Source organism: Pelobates fuscus, chromosome 10, assembly GCF_036172605.1.
Source record: "Pelobates fuscus isolate aPelFus1 chromosome 10, aPelFus1.pri, whole genome shotgun sequence".
NCBI classification, from domain to species: Eukaryota; Metazoa; Chordata; class Amphibia; order Anura; family Pelobatidae; genus Pelobates; species Pelobates fuscus.
The window spans coordinates 64,625,391-64,646,375 of NC_086326.1; the positions used below are offsets into that span (position 1 = coordinate 64,625,391).

General features: G+C 41.1%; 2 protein-coding genes across 2 annotated transcripts in view; one reads left to right on the forward strand and one right to left on the reverse strand.

The window, feature by feature from the left end:
- Positions 1-20,985, reverse strand: part of LOC134574629 (putative neutral ceramidase C) — a 59,829-nt gene that overhangs the window by 16,551 nt on the left and 22,293 nt on the right. The window contains exons 7-13 of the mRNA XM_063433763.1: positions 20,694-20,771; positions 20,324-20,444; positions 19,383-19,508; positions 18,150-18,236; positions 17,656-17,760; positions 12,310-12,391; positions 5,639-5,754 (exon numbers count right to left, since the gene is read on the reverse strand). Coding sequence (XP_063289833.1) covers positions 5,639-5,754; positions 12,310-12,391; positions 17,656-17,760; positions 18,150-18,236; positions 19,383-19,508; positions 20,324-20,444; positions 20,694-20,771 — 715 coding nt within the window. The remainder of the gene's footprint in view (positions 1-5,638; positions 5,755-12,309; positions 12,392-17,655; positions 17,761-18,149; positions 18,237-19,382; positions 19,509-20,323; positions 20,445-20,693; positions 20,772-20,985) is intronic.
- Positions 1,958-3,761, forward strand: LOC134575549 (tubulin beta-4B chain-like). Its single transcript, XM_063434846.1, has one exon. It carries the CDS (start codon positions 2,009-2,011, stop codon positions 3,329-3,331), a length of 1,323 nt encoding a protein of 440 aa, XP_063290916.1. The 5' UTR covers positions 1,958-2,008; the 3' UTR covers positions 3,332-3,761.

Consider the following 20,985-nt stretch of genomic DNA (forward strand, 5'->3'; position numbering starts at 1 on the left):
TGTAGGAGTGTCATTCTGTGTAACTGAATGTGTCATTCTGTGTATCTGTTTATCTTCATGTGTGTCAGTGTGTGTGTATCTATGTGTCTGTATCTGTATGTGTGTTAGTTTTTGTGTCTGTGTATTTGCATGTGTATCTGTATTTGTGTTAGTGTGAGTCTGTGTATCAGCATGTGTGTCCATGTATGTATCTGTATGTTATTGTGTTATATTGTGTGTATCTACATGTATGTCAGTGTGTTTGTCTGTTTATCTGCATGTTTATCTGTCACCCACACACTGGTGTATTTTTAATCAGAAAACTGAGAATGAGACACATTGAGGGGCTGGGGAAATGGAAACATGGCTGGCTGGAGGGGGGTTGGATGGAAACGTGGCTGGCTGGCCCCCCTAGCACCCACAGAAGGCGGTGAGCTGTGCGCCAAGCTAGAGTAGGCACCTGCTTACCTACCTACTCTGCCCAAATACAGTGTCCAGGGAGGAGAATGGAGGCAGAGGTGGCACGGTAGCTGTAATCTTTATGATCTTCCAACATGCTCCCTCATGCACCTGCAGTGATGCCAGGAAGCAGGTTATGATGTCACTCCGACATTACTAAACAGTGCTCGAGTGAGCAGTGCTAGAAGAGCATAAAGATTACACAAGCCCCATACTGAACCCCAGGGAAAGTATCCACTCCAGCTCTCCCAGAGGTAGGGAGGCTGGGTGGACTTAAATAAATATAATAATGTGAGTGTTGTGAATGAATATGTGTCTTTCAGTGAGTGTGTGTGTGTATGTGTCCTCTGTGCTGTGTGTAAATGCATATATCAGTGTCTTCTGTTTGTAACTGTGTGTCAGTGTCCTCTGTGTCTAACAGTGTGTATCTGTCTGTGAATGTGTATCAGTAAGCGTGTCAGTCAGTTTTTGTCAAATTACTGATAGTGTGTCTGTCGTGGCGGGTGCCCTCTGTGTGTAAATGTATGTGCGTGTCAGTTTTCTCTGTGTGTGTCAGTTTCCTTTGTGTGTAAATGTGAGTGTCAATGTCCACTGTATATAAATGTGTATGTGTCAGTGTCCTCTGTGTGTAACTGTGTGTTTGTGACAGTGTCCGCTATGTGTAAATGTGTGTGTGTGTGTGTGTGTGTGCCAGTTTCCTCTGTGTGTAACTATGTGTGTAATTTTTTTTATTTTGTGACTTTTATATGTAAGATGAATAGGTCATACACTTCTCCTTACATACACAATATTCACATTATGTCATATTTCTTTTAAAAATATTCTTTATTACCTTTAATTAGGTTTGTTTCCCAATATGGGATTAACTTAAATATTAGTGTTTTATTTGAAATTTTAATCAATAGAAATTACTTTCTTGAGGCAGGGGTAGTTAGGAATTTGTTTTAGACCTGCAGGGGTACTTCTCCGTAAAACTTTGAGAAATACTGATCTAATCAATACAGAATGTCCAAGAGACTGTGTTTAGTGGTATACCACTTTGAAGATTAACCTGGGTCAAAAAATTATAATAGAGGGAAAAAGAGCCCGTCAGGGGGAGTTATTGGTGACTAGTGACTGTCAGGAGTTAGTGTTGGAAAGCAGAACTTTGCTGCACAACCATCTATCAGGTAGTATGGCTGTACAGCATGTGCTTGTGTTCAGCTATGTTTTAGCCAAATGCACGTCATTGGTAGAGAGGAGGGAACAGAACATAGGAAGGCAGTGACATATCCCCACCTCTATATTGCTGCATAGATAGTTGAGTTTTGCTTCAGATAAATATATAAAAAAAACTATTTTAAACTGGCACATGAGTACAGGTACTGACCTAAATGTGGAATGGTGTGGACAGTGTGTTCTGAATTAGGGTGAGCTGGGTGGGTACACCCCTATGTTTTTGCTGCATAGTGAAATTAGCACTTCTCACATAAGAGTTATCCTATTTTTCCACGTATAAGAATGTTTATTGGCGCAGAACGTTCGGGATTCAGCTTGTTACATTGTTTCAGGGCCGCTACACACCAGAAACATGAGGGAAATCGTGCACCTGCAGGCAGGGCAATGCGGAAACCAGATCGGGGCCAAGTTCTGGGAAGTGATCAGCGATGATCCTACAGGAACATACCACGGAGACAGCGATCTCCAACTGGAACGTATTAATGTGTACTACAATGAGGCCTCAGGTGGCAAGTATGTCCCCAGAGCAATCCTGGTTGATCTCGAACCTGGCACAATGGATTCAGTCCAATCCGGGCCTTTTGGACAGATCTTCAGACCAGATAACTTCGTCTTCGGTCAGAGCGGTGCTGGTAACAACTGGGCAAAGGGTCACTACACAGAGGGTGCAGAATTGGTAGACTCTGTGATGGATGTTGTGAGGAAGGAATCTGAAAGCTGTGACTGTCTACAAGGATTTCAACTTACACATTCCCTTGGTGGTGGTACAGGGTCTGGAATGGGAACCCTTCTTATCAGCAAGATTCGTGAGGAATACCCTGACCGCATCATGAACACCTTCAGTGTAGTACCCTCTCCCAAGGTATCAGACACAGTGGTAGAACCATACAATGCTACACTTTCTTTGCACCAACTGGTGGAGAACACTGATGAAACTTACTGCATAGACAATGAGGCTCTGTATGACATCTGCTTCCGCACTCTAAAGTTGACAACTCCTACTTATGGCGACCTCAACCACTTAGTTAGTGCCACCATGAGCGGTGTCACTACTTGTCTGCGTTTCCCTGGCCAGCTCAATGCGGACCTTCGTAAGCTAGCAGTGAACATGGTTCCCTTCCCACGTCTTCATTTCTTCATGCCAGGCTTTGCCCCACTGGCCAGCCGCGGGAGCCAGCAATACCGTTCACTGACAGTGCCTGAACTTACTCAGCAGATGTTTGACTCCAAAAATATGATGGCTGCTTGTGATCCACGACATGGGCGCTACCTCACAGTGGCTGCTGTATTCAGAGGACGCATGTCCATGAAGGAAGTCGATGAACAAATGCTGAATGTTCAAAATAAGAATAGCAGCTACTTTGTGGACTGGATCCCAAATAATGTCAAGACTGCAGTTTGTGACATCCCACCACATGGTCTGAAGATGGCTGCCACCTTCATCGGAAACAGCACTGCCATCCAGGAACTGTTCAAGGGCATCTCCGAGCAGTTCACAGCCATGTTCCGGCGCAAGGCCTTCCTTCACTGGTACACTGGAGAGGGAATGGACGAGATGGAATTCACAGAAGCTGAGAGCAACATGAATGACCTGGTCTCAGAATACCAACAGTATCAGGATGCAACAGCAGAGGAAGGAGAGTTTGAAGAGGAAGGCGAGGAGGAGGTTGCTTGAAACCTTCTTGTCCCATTCTACCTAGTCACTGGAGAGTCCCATCCCCCAAACCCAATCATCAGAAAGCCCCCTCCCCTGCAGTGAGAAGCAGCAGAGACTCTGAATGGGTGAGGGAGGGGTTAGTATGGTTAGCATTTTTGTAAACTGTGACTTTCCTAGTCCCTGCCCCAAGTAGAGACAGAAATATTGGGCCAAAATGTAATCTTTAACCAGAAATCTCTGTTCGTATAAATATTTAGGCTCTCATGTTGGTAGCATGCCGTTAATGGATTTCATAGTTAACTAGTTGGTTATGGCTCATAAAAGGGTTATTTCATAATGACTTGGGAGTGTTTTTATAGCTCTACTGTCCTAGTAACTTGCTTTAAATGGGTACTGGCGTCTTAAATTTGAATTGCTGTAAACAATGTAAAATGTGTTTGGCCAATAACTTTTTACAACCTTGAGTAATTTGCAGAAGTGCTACAAACGGCTCCCTTCCTGCCAGTAACTAGCCCAACCCTCCCTAACCTTTTTTTAGCTGCATGTGGCTCCTTGCCTCTTCCTGTGTCAACATTTGTTTATACCCTGCCAATTGCAATTTAATGAGCTGCACAATTAGCAATTTTGGGAATCCTTCCCTCTTTCTTCAAAAGTATCTTGCTTCCAGAGATTTTAGCACAAAGCCCTGTCTCGCGCTTACTCTCAATGTTTGTTCTTGAATTGGCGTGCACGATGTCCTAAAATGTGTGCTTTTTTTGTGGGGGAGGGGTGAATGAGCCGCCTTCTAAACATTCTTTGCAGCAGCCTTTCCAAATCTCTGCCACTTCATACGCTGTTTGCATTTCACTATTTGTTTGGCTGTCCTATGCCCCTTCAGAGACTCTGCTGCCCCGGTTCTCACTGCCAGTCACAACAGCCATGGTCAATCAGCTCTAAATCTAGTTCAGCACCGGCAGGCTTAATGAAACTTACCCTTTATGTTGCTGTGCTAACGATCGTGTTCTGTATCACTCATGAGTGTGACTGGTCTTCCTTTCCATAACTCTCACCCCATGACCTTGCCCCACATCCCCCAAATAAATTTGACACTGAGGTTTAACCTTTTTCTGTGCAAGTGTGGTGGGCCACATACTGCCTATTCTCCTGCCATGTCCAGCCACCTATTTGTACATCCTGGTAAAGAAAGGGGTTTGACTGCCCTCTAGGTAAAGCTGAAGATCATTAGTGTGTTAACGAGAGCTATATCTTTCGTTATGGACCCATTATTTAACTGGGTTCTGAAAATTTCCTAAGTTCTTACAACTTCATGTCTGTTTCAGTGAGTACTCACGTGTGATTGTGAATTTTGTGCCCGAATCATTGGACCTGTTGCACAGGGTGGAAGCACTTACCCAGCAATGCTTTGTCTGTGCACTACACTACTGAATAAACGCCTGTGCTCAAACAGAGCAAAAAAAAAAAAATTTTAAAAAAAGAATGTTTATTTCTCATTTTGGTTTTGTCTAAAATTGGGGGTCATCTTATACAGGGAATGTCACTTCATCGGTTAAAAATATAAAAAAACACTTGTGAGCGGGGCCTGATAGCCAACCAAGCTAGTCGTATGTGGCATGTGGCTGGAGTGTGGAGTAAGCCAAATACGACTAGCTTGGTTGGCTATCTTACTTATCTTACAATACTTACTCAGCGCAATTTAGGCAGAAAACTTGGCTACTCGCTGACAGAACACTCAGCTGACTGTTGAGTTTGCTAATGCCAGGTTCCTGTGGGCATAGGCTGTGTTGTTCACCTCTGCAACCTGCTGACATACTTAAAGCAGAGGAGGCTCTATTAATTTGATCTATTGTGTGTGCTGGTCTGGGAGATCTTGCGCAACCACATGCTTCCTAGCATCACTCTGGACCACGCCAAGACCTCATGGCTCCGGACTACAGATAGTCGCTGAAGGGTGAGGCCTTGCCCGGACATCCCCTGTAGGGTACCGCGGGCAGAGGGCATTGCTGCCACCAACAGAAAGATGGTGGTCCAGAGAACCAGCAACCGGACATGGCCGGTAACGGCCTCTTGGAGGGTGAGGGGGCCTGGGACCGGTAGGGGATCCTGATCAGCCAAATATGCATTTCTTAATTTTGGGTTCAAAAAATTAGGGTCGTTTTATACATCAGGGCATCGTATACATGAAAGAAATGTGGTATTTTATTAGTAATTTGATTCCTTGATCATCTATGACATGTAACATATTTTTTTTACAATCCCATGCGCAGCAAATGCTGCATTTTTTACATGCAATAGAATTCACTGAACTACCATTAAGCCTGGTTATACCTCTCCAGTATTTATCAAGATGGGTTTAGGCTTGTGACATTCTACAGTTTCATTTGATGGTTCTCCAAGGATTGCATCACGAATCCCATCCCAAAACGGATCACCCTCTACCATTCCTGGAAAGAAATGATTTTTACATTTATATGAAATAGGAAAAAACTAAAAAGTAGAAGTTATATATGTTGATATACATCTGAAAATTACATTATTTAATAAATATGATACACAAAATGCTTCCAAACATGGCTCTCTTTATGTCACTGTCTATGCAATGAGTTTTTCAGAATACATCAATATTATCTCTGGAAATCTGCCTATATTATATTGTACTAGGGGGGCTGTACCTGACAGAGCAAGCCTTAAACTAGCTAAAATTGCATTTTTTTAGATAGCAAAAGGCTCAGAATTATGCACAACAAGCATACTGACTAAAGGGAGACACTGACAGCCCAGAAATTATCATTCCTGCACACCTAATTTGTCATTTGGCTCTGCGGCCTACCAGGATTGTCGACCTGACAGCTGGGAGAGGCAGCCAATCTCTCACTGAGAGTTGCGCATTCCACAAGGAACCTACCAAAGCCACATCACCCCCCTTCCTTTGGACCGGTGGGCATTATCGTGGTCCCCGCTGGGTATACTCACTACTCTGCAGTGGACAACTTGCGCTCAGTGTTCCTGAAAACTCGTTGTGAATTCAAGATGGCCGCCGTGGTGGGACATCCATTACATCAAGCGAGCCCAGGGATCCAGGACTGGGTGCAGAGATTCGAGGCCAGATTTGATGAGCTGTGCCAGGATTTGTGGATATGAATAACCTGCAACTCCCACGCTACTACTTCACCGGACCGGACCCACCAATGAGTGGAGAGGCCTACCGCTGCAGCTTTGCTCCCACGAGATTCACGCCAAGGCAAGGCCAAGCTCAGACCCGCTTGGCATGACCCTGATGCAGTGCTGACAGTGGGGAAGCGGCGGTCCGCTGATGCTGAGTTCCATCACCTACCTGGGTCACGATCCATCATAGGACAATCCCTGACCCACCGCTCACACCCTTTAGAAGGCTCCTACTCACCATACCATACAGAAGCCTGGCACCAGGCCACGAGATCAAGCCCAACCTGCGACTCGAATAGAGACTTGTGAGATGGGTATAGTGGTCTATAACTCAGCTAGGGGCTGCAGGGGCACAGTACACCTGGGATCGCTTTCTCTGAATCAGGCATTATGCATCAGGCAATTGAGCTATATCCTTGGTGGGGATAATACCACCTAAGGGCATTGGATTGAGCAAACCATAATTTGCTCTCAAGCATGTGAGTAGGTCTTTTTTTTTTACCTTTTTTGTGTTTCTCACTTTATATCACGGTGTACACTATTGTGGTTTTATTTGTTTCTCCATATATACATATCAACTGAGAACTACCATCTACACCTGTATCCTTGAGTGCACATTTTTTTTATTTAATTTACATCATTCCTAGTCTTACATACTACACTATTGTGTTCCTTTATTTTTATTTCTCTATTACATATACTATACCGAGGACTATTAAAGCGCTGCACCTCCCCCCTGTTTTCTATCCAGCTTTTTTTAATCAGAAGTGAGAGACTCTGTACTTGGTGATACGGCTACCAGTTGGACTGTAATCATTTGACTTAAGCGCTGAATTATAATCATATGTTATCTTAAAACACTTGTAGTAGCTTGTCCAGTTGGACCATTATATTATGCAATAGTCTTCTGGATCCATTGGAGCTTGTGGTATTTGACATCTTAAGTAGTTTTGTGCACCAGACTATACGTTGTCTAGGCAATAGGAAGATCCCAAGGTTACCATGCCAGGATAACCCTCATCGGCAGGGGGTAAATGAGGATCTGTGCTGCATTTTCTGTGGTGAATATGTGTGGAGAGTATCAGGCACAGGTAGGTTTTCAGAGCCTTCCGGCAGAATCTGCCCAAATTGGACTGTAGCTTCCTTTCCAATAGATTTGCCATGGCAGAAGGTAACCTTGCAGCATAAGAATTCAGCTATATGGGCTAAAAACAGCTTTTTTTGCTCAGAGCGCTGTCTCAGTGCAACTGATCAGATAGCAGTCAGGCACTGACCCCCACAAGTCAGGTGGGTCTTGTAAATGGAAAGTGTAACATTTTCTCCACTTCAGGATAATATATCTGACGGTGCTATATGGGATATCTAACCACTATTTTGTAGCCTTTTCTAAATGAATCTAGAATATTCTTCACTGTCTCAGCTTTCCTTGAGATCTGTAGTCTGACAAATTATCTTTATCCAGAGCAGGGACATTTATCCTGAAAAAAAATGCTTATTATCCATTGTTAAGTAATTAAATTAGGTAGTTTCCAAACCGGGGTCATTTGACTAAATTCTGACCAAACATATGCAAAAAAAAAAATGAAAATAAATACTAGGTACAGTGTAGGTCCTTAAGGAATTTGTTGTGGTTTCGACAGGAGGTTCACAGGGAGCAGTAGCAAGCCACAAGTGTGATACCAATAAGGGATATTACGAACTCGTAGTCAAGGTAAATCAAGGTCAGAGTAACAGGCAGGAAGGTCAGGAAGCAACAAGATTCACAGAAGAGCATGCACGGAGGAGCACGGTATAACGGAGCACTAAGATATGGGCTAACTATGGTTATATAGGGGAGAGGTTATCACCTCTTACACACGATTGGTTAAGAGATAATTGTCCATATGGTGCAATAAGACTTCTGCTCCTTTATGAGGCCATCCTTTGGTCGTCCGTGTGCCTATGATCTCATTATGAGTTGTGGATTCCATCCCCATCATGTGCGTGGCTGGCTTGGTACTTTGACTAACAGCAGTCCATGGTGAGATGTAGAGAGCCATGGCACAGCTTGTGTGTACAGTAAAGACGCCGCCGCCTCTTCCTTGCTGGTGAGCACGGCAGAGCCTTCCAGAGTGCATGGAAGAGGAACCGCATCAGCCGCCGGGATAGATGCAGCAAGGGAACTCCAGGTAAGTAGATACCCATAGAAATTAAAATAATGACACAATCAACATTTATACATGTTCATCCACGCAAGCTAGCTTTCTTCTTGTCTAATCTGTGCCAAGGTAGGCAATTCCAGACATAACTGCCAGATGTATTAAATGAAAAATGCTGAATATCGTGCCAATATATATTATTATTTTTTTATTTTTTTATTAAAATGTGATATTGGTCTGCTACCTTGTGGTGTTATGTGAAACCGTTAATCTGTGTTCCTGTATTGGTTAAATAAATATCAGCGATACCATTACTTATTTTATGATTGTCATTTATTATGCATGTCCATTTCTCCATTCATCAAGCCTTGACCTCATCATGATGACAAAGTTCTGAAGGTCTGAACATTTACAATGTATATAAATGATGCTATTGTGTTATCTACTGTATTAAATGTCACGGATGCAAACAGATAATATAATCATGTCATTATTTATAGGCTAATCAAAGCAAATACTCTGATTAAATACTGGTCTGTGACATTTAATTAAGTATTAGATATACTTAAGCATTAGATATACCAGCCGCAAAGTATATTGAAGATAACACCACAACAAAACCGAGGTGACTCTCTAAACCATAAATGTAAACACAAAAATATATGGTCATGCTAAGGTTGTAAACATATGGTATTTTATTATCAGACGTTAAAAACATTCTAAAATTTCAGAATAGGCTGTTAAATTTAACCTCATGTATACTCTAACGGAACTAATTAACAGTTGCCTGAAAGTAGCAATCAAACTATTGCACAAATACAATGTATTACTCTTGCATAAATGTAACTAACAATAAATCAAATGGATACAGGGAAGACTCACAGTCCTTGATATATGATCAAATAAACAAGAGTAGGACTAACTAACCAAATCTATGATATTATCCTCCAGGGAAACAAAACATTATATAATCCACATGTAATTATATATGTAAAATGGTGAAAATGGCAGTATTCCAAAATAACCGGCTAAATCCCAGAAGCCAAGTTATGAGTTGACCCAAACCAGTTACACATATGGATGTAGCGCTGTGCTTCCAGTGATAGTAATATAAGTTACTTTGCCAATAACTAAAGTAAACTTGCCGGTTACTGTAAATGCTGGTGGAAGTGTCTCCAGTTATTATTATACCAACATTTACAGAAGTATAGGGCCACCGGCTACACAGTGCCGAGTGAAGAATAAAGTATATTTAATTATGGTCCAGGAGACAAAACAAAGATATGACATTTTGTCCGTGAAGCCTACATGATTAAGGCCTCTCGGGATGAAACATTGTATCTTTGGCTTGTCTCCTGGACCATAATTAAATGTACTTTAATCTTCACCCTGCACTGTGTAGCCTGTGGCTCTATACTTCTGGATTTATATTGGAGCTAGCGGACCGGCCCCACAGAGCTCCAGAGTATCAACATGCTAGTGTGCAGCACTCCACTACCTGGTTGGATACCAAAATTTACAGTCACTGACAAGTTTACTTTACTTATTGGCAAAATTATTTATATCAATATCACTGGAAGCACAGTGCTACATCCATAAGTGTAACCAGATTGGGTCATCTAATTTCCTGGCTTCTGGGATTTATATGTCTATTTTCTGCATTTTAAATATATGTACAAGTGGATGATATAATGTTTTTCCTCTGTAGGATAATACAATAGTTTTTTCAAATATCAAATACATTGTATTTGTGCAATAGTTTGCTATCTTTACGCAGCTGTATTTAGTTTCACTAGAGGAGCATTTCCAATTGGTGTTCCACAGAACCATAGGCTTTAACGAGAACAAAATCTGGGTTCCGCAGCAATTTGCCCATCGGTGCACTGAGTAGGGGCCCAGTCAAGCACGGTGGCCCTTTAAGATCGCGATCGGGCCCCTGCAGTATCAGATGCTGAGAGGAAGTTACAGCCTGTCACTCCAAGCAAGCCACTCCTGCCAAAAAAGGTAGGCGGGTGGCTGCAAAACATAAACATTATGACCTGTGTTTGGTGTATCAGAGTTTGTGTGTGTGTGTGTATTTGCCATTGTGAATCTGTGTGTCAGTGTATGTACCAGTGTGTGTATCTGTGTGCCACTGTGTGTGTGTATATTTACCATTGTGTATCTGTGTGCCAGTGTATGTACCAGTGTGTGTGTCTGTGTGCCAGTGTGTGTGTGTGTGTGTGTATTTGTGTGTCAGTGTATCTGTCGGTGTGTGTATCTGTCAGTGTGTGTATCTGTGCATGTGCCAGGGTGTGTTTATCTGCCAGTGTGTGTGTCTGTGTGTATCTGCCAGTAAATGTAGCTGTGTATGTGCCAGTGTGTGTGTATCTGCCGGTGTGTGTATCTGTGTGTTTGTGTGTGTTAATGTGTATGTATGTTCCAGTGTGTGAATCTGTTTGTCAGTGTATCTGTCAGTGTGTGTATCTGAGTGTGTTTTTATGTGCCAGTGGGTGTACCTTTGTGTTGGTGTGTGTATGTGTATCGGTGTATGTGTCAGTATGTCTATGTGTCAGTGTATGTGTGTATCTTGGTGTGTATATCTGTCCGTGTGTCTATCTGAATGTGTATGTGCAAGTGTGTGTATGCATGTGTGTATGTATCAGTGTGTATGTGTCAGTGTGTTTCTGTTTATTAATGTGTATGTATATCTGTGTAAGTATTTATGTGCAGACATCACAGCAATCAAACACCAACACAACATGCAAATGCAAACATAACATAGAAGGTTACCTCTGAACTCCAACTCTGAACTCCAACAAAATTATATACAAACACTCAAACACACCCTTTACTCAAACACATCCGCATTTAAATGTAAAAGTACATCCGCATTTAAAATCCAACAAAACATCCAAACACACCACTGCACAGAAATGCAAACATTACATATAAACACACCCCTGTATCAAAATGTTAGAATTATATACAAAGACCAAGTCTACACAAAGAAGCACACCTGCTCCTAAGTACTACAATTTTCGCAAATATTTTTCAGGGGGTGGGGTTCCACAATTTTGGTACACTGTGTCAAAGGGTTCCACAGTAAAAATAAATTGGGAACTCCTGTGCTAGAGTATACATGGGGTTAATTTTAACTGTCTATTTTCAAGTTTTAGATTTTTTTTTTACCTGTTATTAATACAATATCAAATGAAGTATTATAACCTGAGCACGGCCATGTATTTTTATGTTTACATTTATGGTTTAGTGAGTAACCCTGCTTTTGTTGTGGTACATTGCTTTTGTTATTTTATATATTTATTTTATACATTATTGTTTATTTTTACAATTGTATTTAGTTTTGTGGCAACGGACAGTGTTGTTAACTTTCTAATTTGTTGCCTATTCATTTTTTACATCTTATTTTCAATTTACATTGGGGCTAGTAGATCTAATACTCGATTAAATTTCCCAGACCAGTGTTTAATCAGAGTCTCTGCTGATTAGCATATAAATGATTATAATTAACAAGACATTGTAATGATACATAGTATCATTACGATCTTGTCAATGCATAGTCAATGAATTGTAAGTGATGTTTGTTGAACTAGCAACAATGAGAAATAGATTGTGTTTACAATATTACACCCAGAACTATTCAAAGATTTAGCACACTGAAGAATATTAAAATAGCATGTGATATAAAATCCTTACCATGTGTAAAATTGATTAATCCAACACCATCAATTGTTCCGGCAGCAAAACTGTACCCTAGCGCTGGCTTACAAGTTTGTACCTTAACAAATAAAAACCAATGTGAGTCAGTATCTTTGATTTATAATTAAGGTATTTATTCACTAATTATTAATAAATATGACAATGTTGCAAAGCATACATTTTAGCTGTATATTGGCAGGTTCACGATGATTGTCCCTAACTTAAAATATTTTATTTTGCAAACTGTTTCCAAGAAAATTGACAAAAAGATTAGCTCTGACAAAAGTCCAGATCCTCTGCTCCAGTTTAGGTAATGCAGAACAGTTGTCCAAGTGCCAGTTTTTGTCAACACCCTAGAAAAAGGTTTGTTTTAAATCTGAGTTTATTAAGTGGGTAGTAATAAACAGAAAGACATGAGACAGATCACGTCCATGCAATATAATTGTTAATTATATCATGAAATATCTTTGGGTAATCAAAGAACAATCAGTACTGCATTAACATTGCATGGCTACAGTACAAATATAAACAGAGTAAATCATTTCAAAACAAAAGATTAAGTGAATAAAAAGTAAAACTATTGTGAATTGTGAACGGTACTCAAGAGAGTAGTATCCAGTTGGCAAAGCCATTTAGAGGTAATAAGGCTCCACCGAAGAAATAATTTAGTCTCTGGAACATTGCAGGAAGAATGATGGAAATGGAATTTTAAAAAGGGTAGGAAGAGAAAGGAAAAATAATGAGGAGAAGAAAGAAGAATTAAGAGGCGGAGAAAGAAAATGGATATACAAAATAGAGAAATATTAGAGGCCTGAAGATGGACTAGATGAGCAGGCCCACCCATGGCCTAGCCAGAGCTGCCTCACACCATTAAGCAGTGGTGGCTCTCTAATTAGGCAATTTAGGCAGCCCCCTAAGCCTTGTGCTGATTGGGGCCTCGAGGCAGCCTAAATCACTGACCGAAAACCCGATACAGGAGGAGGCCCGGCGGCTTGCCCTTCATGCCGCCGGGTGCGAGGCCCCTCCCATCAGTCTGTGCTGATCGAGTGCCGCCCAGCACTACAGTCAGTCTGCAGCTCTGTTGGGCGCAGAGCTGCAGACTGAACTGTCTCGTGATCTCCAGTGTATCAGAGCGTTGCCGTGGGTTAGTGGTCCAGTGTCCTAGACACTGGACCACTAGGGAATAGTTAAAGGAAAAAAAGCTACTAACTAAATTCCTGAATTCTCCACTGGTAGCCATCCCCTAAACCAGGGAACTTTTGTACAACTGCGGCATGTTACTGCAAACTAAAGGTGACGCCTCTTTACAAACCTAAAGGATGAAGAAACCTTGACAGGGATAGATAGGCTTCACTACTTTTAAGTCACTATTTTGTACAAATCACTGTCCCCATCAAATTAATCTACGATGACCGCTCTCTACCTTTGTATCCTACTGTCCTACTCGAGAGAGGCTTGCCCAGAGTATCTAAGTCTTGTACCAGTTGCTCCTCACACCAACAGTTTCTGTGCCATCCAGATTCATCACTAGGTGGGAAGCTACTAACCTGTTGGTACCACACTTCCCAATTATTGCACAAATTCAATACCGAGATTTCGGATCTATGTTGGCGGTGCGTAGAGAAAGTGGGATCTCTGTTCCACAATTGGTGGCATAGGCATTTATAGTTCCATATTGGCAATCCATACATTCAACCATGAAACAAATATTGGGGGATGTAGCACCACTGCAGCCAGCCTAGATGCCGTGATGCTAATACCCCGATACAAGAAAATCTTTAACAAAACACACTCACACTATCAGTGAATTGCCAGGGTAGAGGACATACAACAAAAGGAAGCTTTGATGGATTCCCTATAAAACTCTGTCAACACACCCTTACCCTTATACATTGCCCTCCAATTATCCTTAATCTCTCCTCCTGATAAGCCTCCCCACCCACAACTCACAACTTCATCATCAAAAGTTTATAGGCAAAAATATCAGATGGAGAAAACCCAATAGCATTCTACAGGCCCAACCAGTCAGCATCTTTCATAGAAGTAATGCAAGGCCAGTTGAGTTATTTTCTGGTTTGCTCAATTCTTTCTGACTACACACTTCTCGAACGTCTCCTAACACCAAATGTTAAGTTTCTGTAAGTTGCAACATAATAGAGTTTTTTGCCTTTTGCCTTTGCCTTCCCCTGGAAATGTATGTACTTGAAATTACGTATAATAAAGATTGTCAAAAATAACTGGAATGTTTATAAAGGAGTGTAGAATGATCAATGGTCTAACAGCCACCACTCCTCCTTTCTCAATCAAGCCAAGCCAAGCCAATCAACAGCTGCAAGGGGCACATTTATTAAAGCCTTTTCATGAGCCACCCACGGTTCACGGTTCATGAGCCACCAAACGTGTGAAGTCACTCAATACTTCTCCATATTTGGAAGGACAGGTTTATTTGAGTGTATCAGATTCCTAGAAAATGGTCTGACACAAACTAGGCAAATGCAGTGAAAAGACCTTCCGCACCATTACCATGACATTACGTTGTAGTGGTTTCGGTGCTCAGAGTGACGCAGTCAGGGGCGGACTGAGCACTCGGGCACATCGGTCACGGACAGAGGGCCCGAGGCTCTTGGGGGCCCGCCTGCCTGCAGCATAGTAATGGCTCAGCTGAGGAGCTCAGTCAAGCTTAGTCTGCTACCGGATCACCAGGGATAAGGATTCCCCCCTCCATGGACAAAGGTAAGGCTCAGGGAGGGGGGAACACATTATTTAACTTTTTTTTCCCCACAGCTCTTATGTCTCCACCCCCTCCACCCTTCATCTACCCCTTCATCACCCCCACACCCCTTTATCACCCCACACCCCTTTAATCACCCCCACACCACTTTCATCACCCCTTCATCACCCCCACACCCCTTTCATCACCCCCACACCCCTTCATCACCCCCACACCCCTTCATCACCCCACACCCCTTTCATCATCCCCACACCCTTTCATCACCCCCTTGCATAACCTCTACACCCTTTCATCACCCCCACACCCTTTCATAACCTCTACGTCCTTTCATCACCCCCACACCCTTTCATAACCTCTACATCCTTTCATAACCTCTACATCCTTTCATAACCTCTACATCCTTTCATAACCTCTACATCCTTTCATAACCTCTACATCCTTTCATCACCCCACACCCTTTCATAACCTCTACATCCTTTCATCACCCCCACACCCCTTCATCACCCCCACACCCTTTCATAACCTCTACATCCTTTCCAAACCCCCACACCCTTTCATCACCCCCACACCCCTTTATCACCCCACACCCCTTTAATCACCCCCACACCCCTTTAATCACCCCCACACCACTTTCATCACCCCTTCATCATCCCCACACCCTTTCATCATCCCCACACCCTTTCATCAACCCCTTTCATAACCTCTACACCCTTTCATCACCCCCACACCCTTTCATAACCTCTACATCCTTTCATCACCCCTACACCCCTTCATCACCCCCACACCCTTTTATAACCTCTACATCCTTTCATCACCCCCACACCCCTTCATCACCCCCACACCCCTTCATCACCCCCACACCACTAAAACCTGCATCACCCCCTATACCCACTACAACACTTTACATCCCCTACACATACTACAACTCCTATCATTCCCTACACATACAACCCCTATTACTCCCAGCACATACTATAACCCCTATTACTCGCTACACATACTGCAACCCCTATCATTTGCTACACATACTATAACCCCTATCATTTGCTACACATACTATAACCCCTATTACTCCCTACACATACAACCCCTATTACTCCCTACACATACAACCCCTATTACTCCCTACACATACAACCCCTATTACTCCCTACACATACAACCCCTATTACTCCCTACACATACTACAACCCCTATGACTCGCTAGACATACTACAACCCCTATCACTCCCTACACATACTACAACCCCTATTATCCCCTACACAAACTAGAGTCCCTACAACCCTCTGCACCCACTACTGCGCCTATATCTCCTGCACCCACTACAACCCCTATTACCCCCTGCACCCACTACAACCCCTACACCTATTACAAGCCTTATTATCCCTTGCACCCACTACAGCAACTGCACTAACTACAACCCCTATACTGCCTGCACAGACTTTAGCCCCTGTTACCCTCTACAGACCCTATTACCCCCTACACTCACTGCATCCCCTATTAACCCTTATATATACTAAAGCTCGTATTACCCCCTGTAGCCTCCATTGTTCTCTGCACCTATTACAGCCCCTATCCCTATAAGTATGCCCCTGTAAACACACACTGATGTCCTGGACATACTAGAATGAATAAAAACAATAATAAAAAAAAGTGTTTTTAAAGGAACACTATAGGGTCAGAATACAAACTTGCATATATAGTGTTAAAAGCACTGTTTGGGTCACCAGCACACCCCTTCCCCTCTAAAAAAAGGTAATAAACTTACCTTTATTCCAGGTTAGCCGGTGCTGGCTCAGCCCATGCTCTGCCCCTTGGTTGAGATCTCAGCCTTTCCATTGCTTTCTCATAGGAAAGCATTGGGAAGCTAATGCGCACGCATGTTAAAACGCTGCTTACGCCAATTAGCATGTACTCATAGAGATGTGTTGAATCAATGCATCTCTGTGGGGAAAGTTCAGCGCCTCCATGCAGAGCATGGAGACACTGAATATCAGTGCTGCTCATTGCCTATCACTGACCCAGGAAGCACATCTAGTGGCCTTCTGAGTGACTGCCACTGGAGGTGTCCCTAGTCAGCAATGTAAGCACTTTTCTCTGAAAAGGCAGGGTTTACATTAAAATACCTGCAGAGACTGACTATACACACCAGAACAACTAAATTAAGCTGTAGTTGTTTTGGTGACTATAGTAGTTGGTACAGCCATGCTACACAAACACACATAAATACTACCCTAAAAAAAAAACAAAAAAACATACTCTTAATCCATGGATCCTGATACAACACACAAAAATACACATATAAATACATATATTAGCTTACACCAGGGCTCACAGTGAATAGTGTGCATTCACTTTACATGCACATATAATCAAATACACTACATCTACACTATCATGTGTACCAGCATAGATATTAATCTGTAAGGGGCCCAGGTCCTAGTTTTGCCCGGGGGCCCGAGGCAATGTCAGTCCACCCCTGGACGCAGTTAATAAAATGAAAAGTAATAATTGTAACAAGATAAATTAAAAACTCAGTTCCTGAATGAGGAAAAATATATTCCTAACAAGCAAGAAGATGTATATCTCTGTGAGAGGTTTGTACACTTACGGTATGGGTTTCATTAATCTCCACTGTAACATCACTCATGTTAACCCATTGGTGAGCTGAATTCAACGATCCTTGTATTTCAGTGGAAGCTGATTCATACAAATCCTAATGATTGAAAAAAAGGAAAAAAAAAGGAAAACATTTGTACATTAAAAGAGAAGAAAAACTGGCCACTAATACTTGCATAACTATACCTCATCCTGTTGTATGTCCTAAATCAGATATTGATCTGAACTAGAATTTTCTTCTATTTGCTCATTTAGTTATTTATAAAAACAAAATGAGATTTCTAGGTTTTTTTAAAGCATTTATAATTTACAGGATGTTAAATGCCTTCCTAAAATTATTGCACATTAGTGTGTGTTTTTGTACATACATATACATATTTTTAATTAGAGTGTTCCTTTAAAGAAGGACATAGTTTTCTCACTGTCCTTAAAGATGAATAGACTCTTTATAAAGCAGAGCTTAGTTTAAATGTTGCCATTTCTTACCTTGGCCTTAAAGAAAATTTGTTCTCCAATGATATGTGTACTTTCAAATATGTCTTTTCCAGGTCCAGTGGCTATGCAGGTCGTTACCTGATAACAGGATTAGAAAACAAGAAAACGTTACTTTTACTTGTATGAAAGATGATCATTGTTATATAATGATAAACGTGAAATAAAATGTTCTGAATTTTTTTTATTTGTTTTTGCAAAGGAAATTAATATTAATTAATGAAGATTGAACGAAGACAGCAATGACAATACAATGCAAACATTTTAATAATAAACGCACAACAAGGAAAGAACAAGCTGGGATTGAGAGCTGTATCAAGGTGTTAGACGATAGAATAGTTCATTAACAAGGTTTTAATTTAAACATTGTCATCAGCCTTAATGTGGATATTTTGCAGTAGTCCGCTTTAAAGTCATAAAAATACATTAAAACAGGCAGAACATGGTAAAAGGAAAAAGGAAGGGGGGTTAAATCCTTAGTAACACATCATCTTTGGTGACTAAGTATTTTTACTATATCTGTATTCCACACCTTTTAGCGCAATCGTCATATCTCAAGTCTATATGTTCCCTCTACTCATGGCCTTCTACTCAACTTGTGTCTTCCATTTTGTTACCCACACAATCTAACCAATTAATCTTTAGAAACCTCAGGTAGTTTTCTTTTCCTGCTCTTACTGGCATGGTTCCCCTCTTTCCACCATCCTAGAGCCCTAGGCAGTTTGCCCCTCCATTATTCACTTAGGGATGGTTACTGTGGCCAAGCAAATTCATGGTCCTGGAGCCCCTGTATAAACACTGGGCTCTATGCGGAACCCCCAAGGGTCATCTTATGGTTAATCCACCTCTGCTTAACATACTTATCTCTCTCATTTAACATTGTGTTACCCTTTATTAACACTATCCTATTCTTTAAAGTATGTTGTCTTTTAAAAAAACACTATAGTATCGGAAATACAATTCCTGACACTATCGTGCTGAGGTGACTGTTAGGTGACCGCCCTTTCCTAGCATTTAGTGGAGCAGTATATAAAGAACACCCACGGCCGATATTGGCCATATTGTCACAGCCCCTTTCTAGCTTCAGCTAAATTTGGGAGTAACCCCACATTCTGTTTGCTCTCTATACCTTCAGCTTCTTTACAAAATTCTACTGTCATGGATAGACACACATGGCATTTATTCCTAATATGTGAACAATACAGCAGTGGTGTATGACTCACTCACCCCTCCGACTGGACAGGTGCTTGTAGGGTTTTCACATGAATCGCCTGTATTTATACAATGAGGACCTCTGGTATTTGGTGTAACATCTCCAAGGTTTGATGATGCAAATGCAGCTACAAACGATCCCTGCAGAAGAATTATTTTGCAGAAAACATCAATATCTGTCATGAAATTAAATTGTCCCATTCAGTCTACATGTTCTTCTATTTGCATGAGGATCGAAGTATGTTCTGAAAAGAGGTACATTCCCATATCTGACGGATAGCTGTATGTTCCTCTAAGTTACAACCTATGTACTACCTTAGCAAATAGTAATATATTTATATATTCATATCTGAGAAGCAGTTGGGTTTTAACGACAGTCTTTGCGCTTTGGTATACTTCCACCCAATTTCTCTCCAGTTTCAACAAAATGGAAAATGAAGTTGAAATATTGAAATGTTTTACATTGCAGGGTTAAAAAGTCAGTACCACTGAACCCAAAGCACTTCATTTGGGATAATCTGGTCCAGATGACTTTAGTGGTTCTTTGACTACTGGTGAGATTAGTTCAATACAATTGAGTTGGCTTACAAAAAAACAATGTAAGAATAGAATCTATAACCTAACACATACTTTCAACATGAGAGAATATTTCAGTGTATACATCCTGGTAAATCTGTGATTTTCTGTATAGATCAACTCTGCACAGCTTCAACTCTGACCTACACTTGATGCTCAATACGGGACTTTGAACCACGGCCAATACATTCTGAAGCAAGAATGTTTGTTCCTTATTAATCTTTCAAATGTGCAATCAGTTCATGAACCTTCAAACAATGTTCAGTCTTTCCTTTCAATTCTCTATTTACAAAACAGTTGCAAATAATACACTTGTATAAGAAAAAACATACAAGACATTTTGTAGAGCAAATATATAAATAAAGATATAAAATACCAACCTCTCCAGGCAAGAACCCTTTATTCATTTCTTGTTCGAAAAGATACGATGCGTAGCCCATGTTGTCACTGCTTATAAGGTGGTTTTTATTGTCCATGCTAACTGGGTGTACGGCAAACCAGCTGTAAATAGTACACAATTCTAAATAACATCATATAATAATGAAAAAAAGACAAAATTATACTCCGTCTATCCACGAGCTTTGCCTTTCATTTCTATCTCGTTAATTTGTTTACCCACGTGCTTCTTATATTTGTCTCTTCTTTATCACGAATAATTATATTCCTCAATTTTTCATATTCTTTCTCACTTTTACATAGTCATTTTATTACATCTGTTTCTGGTTTATTGTAATATATAATCTTTTTTACCTGATCAACCCAATATCCTGGTTGTTCATATCTACCATCTTCATTATGGTCATATATTTGTCTGTGTTGTTTGGGTACCTGCAGAGAAAAGACTTGCTATTACTTAATTATTAGGTAGGATTCATCAATGTTAGCTGCTTGGGAAAAGATTTTTTTTTTAATAGATAAACTGCTATATATATTTACCTGTATGATATTTAATGAAGTTATTTTAAAAAAAAAATTAGTTTTATTGCCTTGAGGAAAGCATGACATCATGCAAACGGTTGCCCTACAAAATGCTGATGGGCTA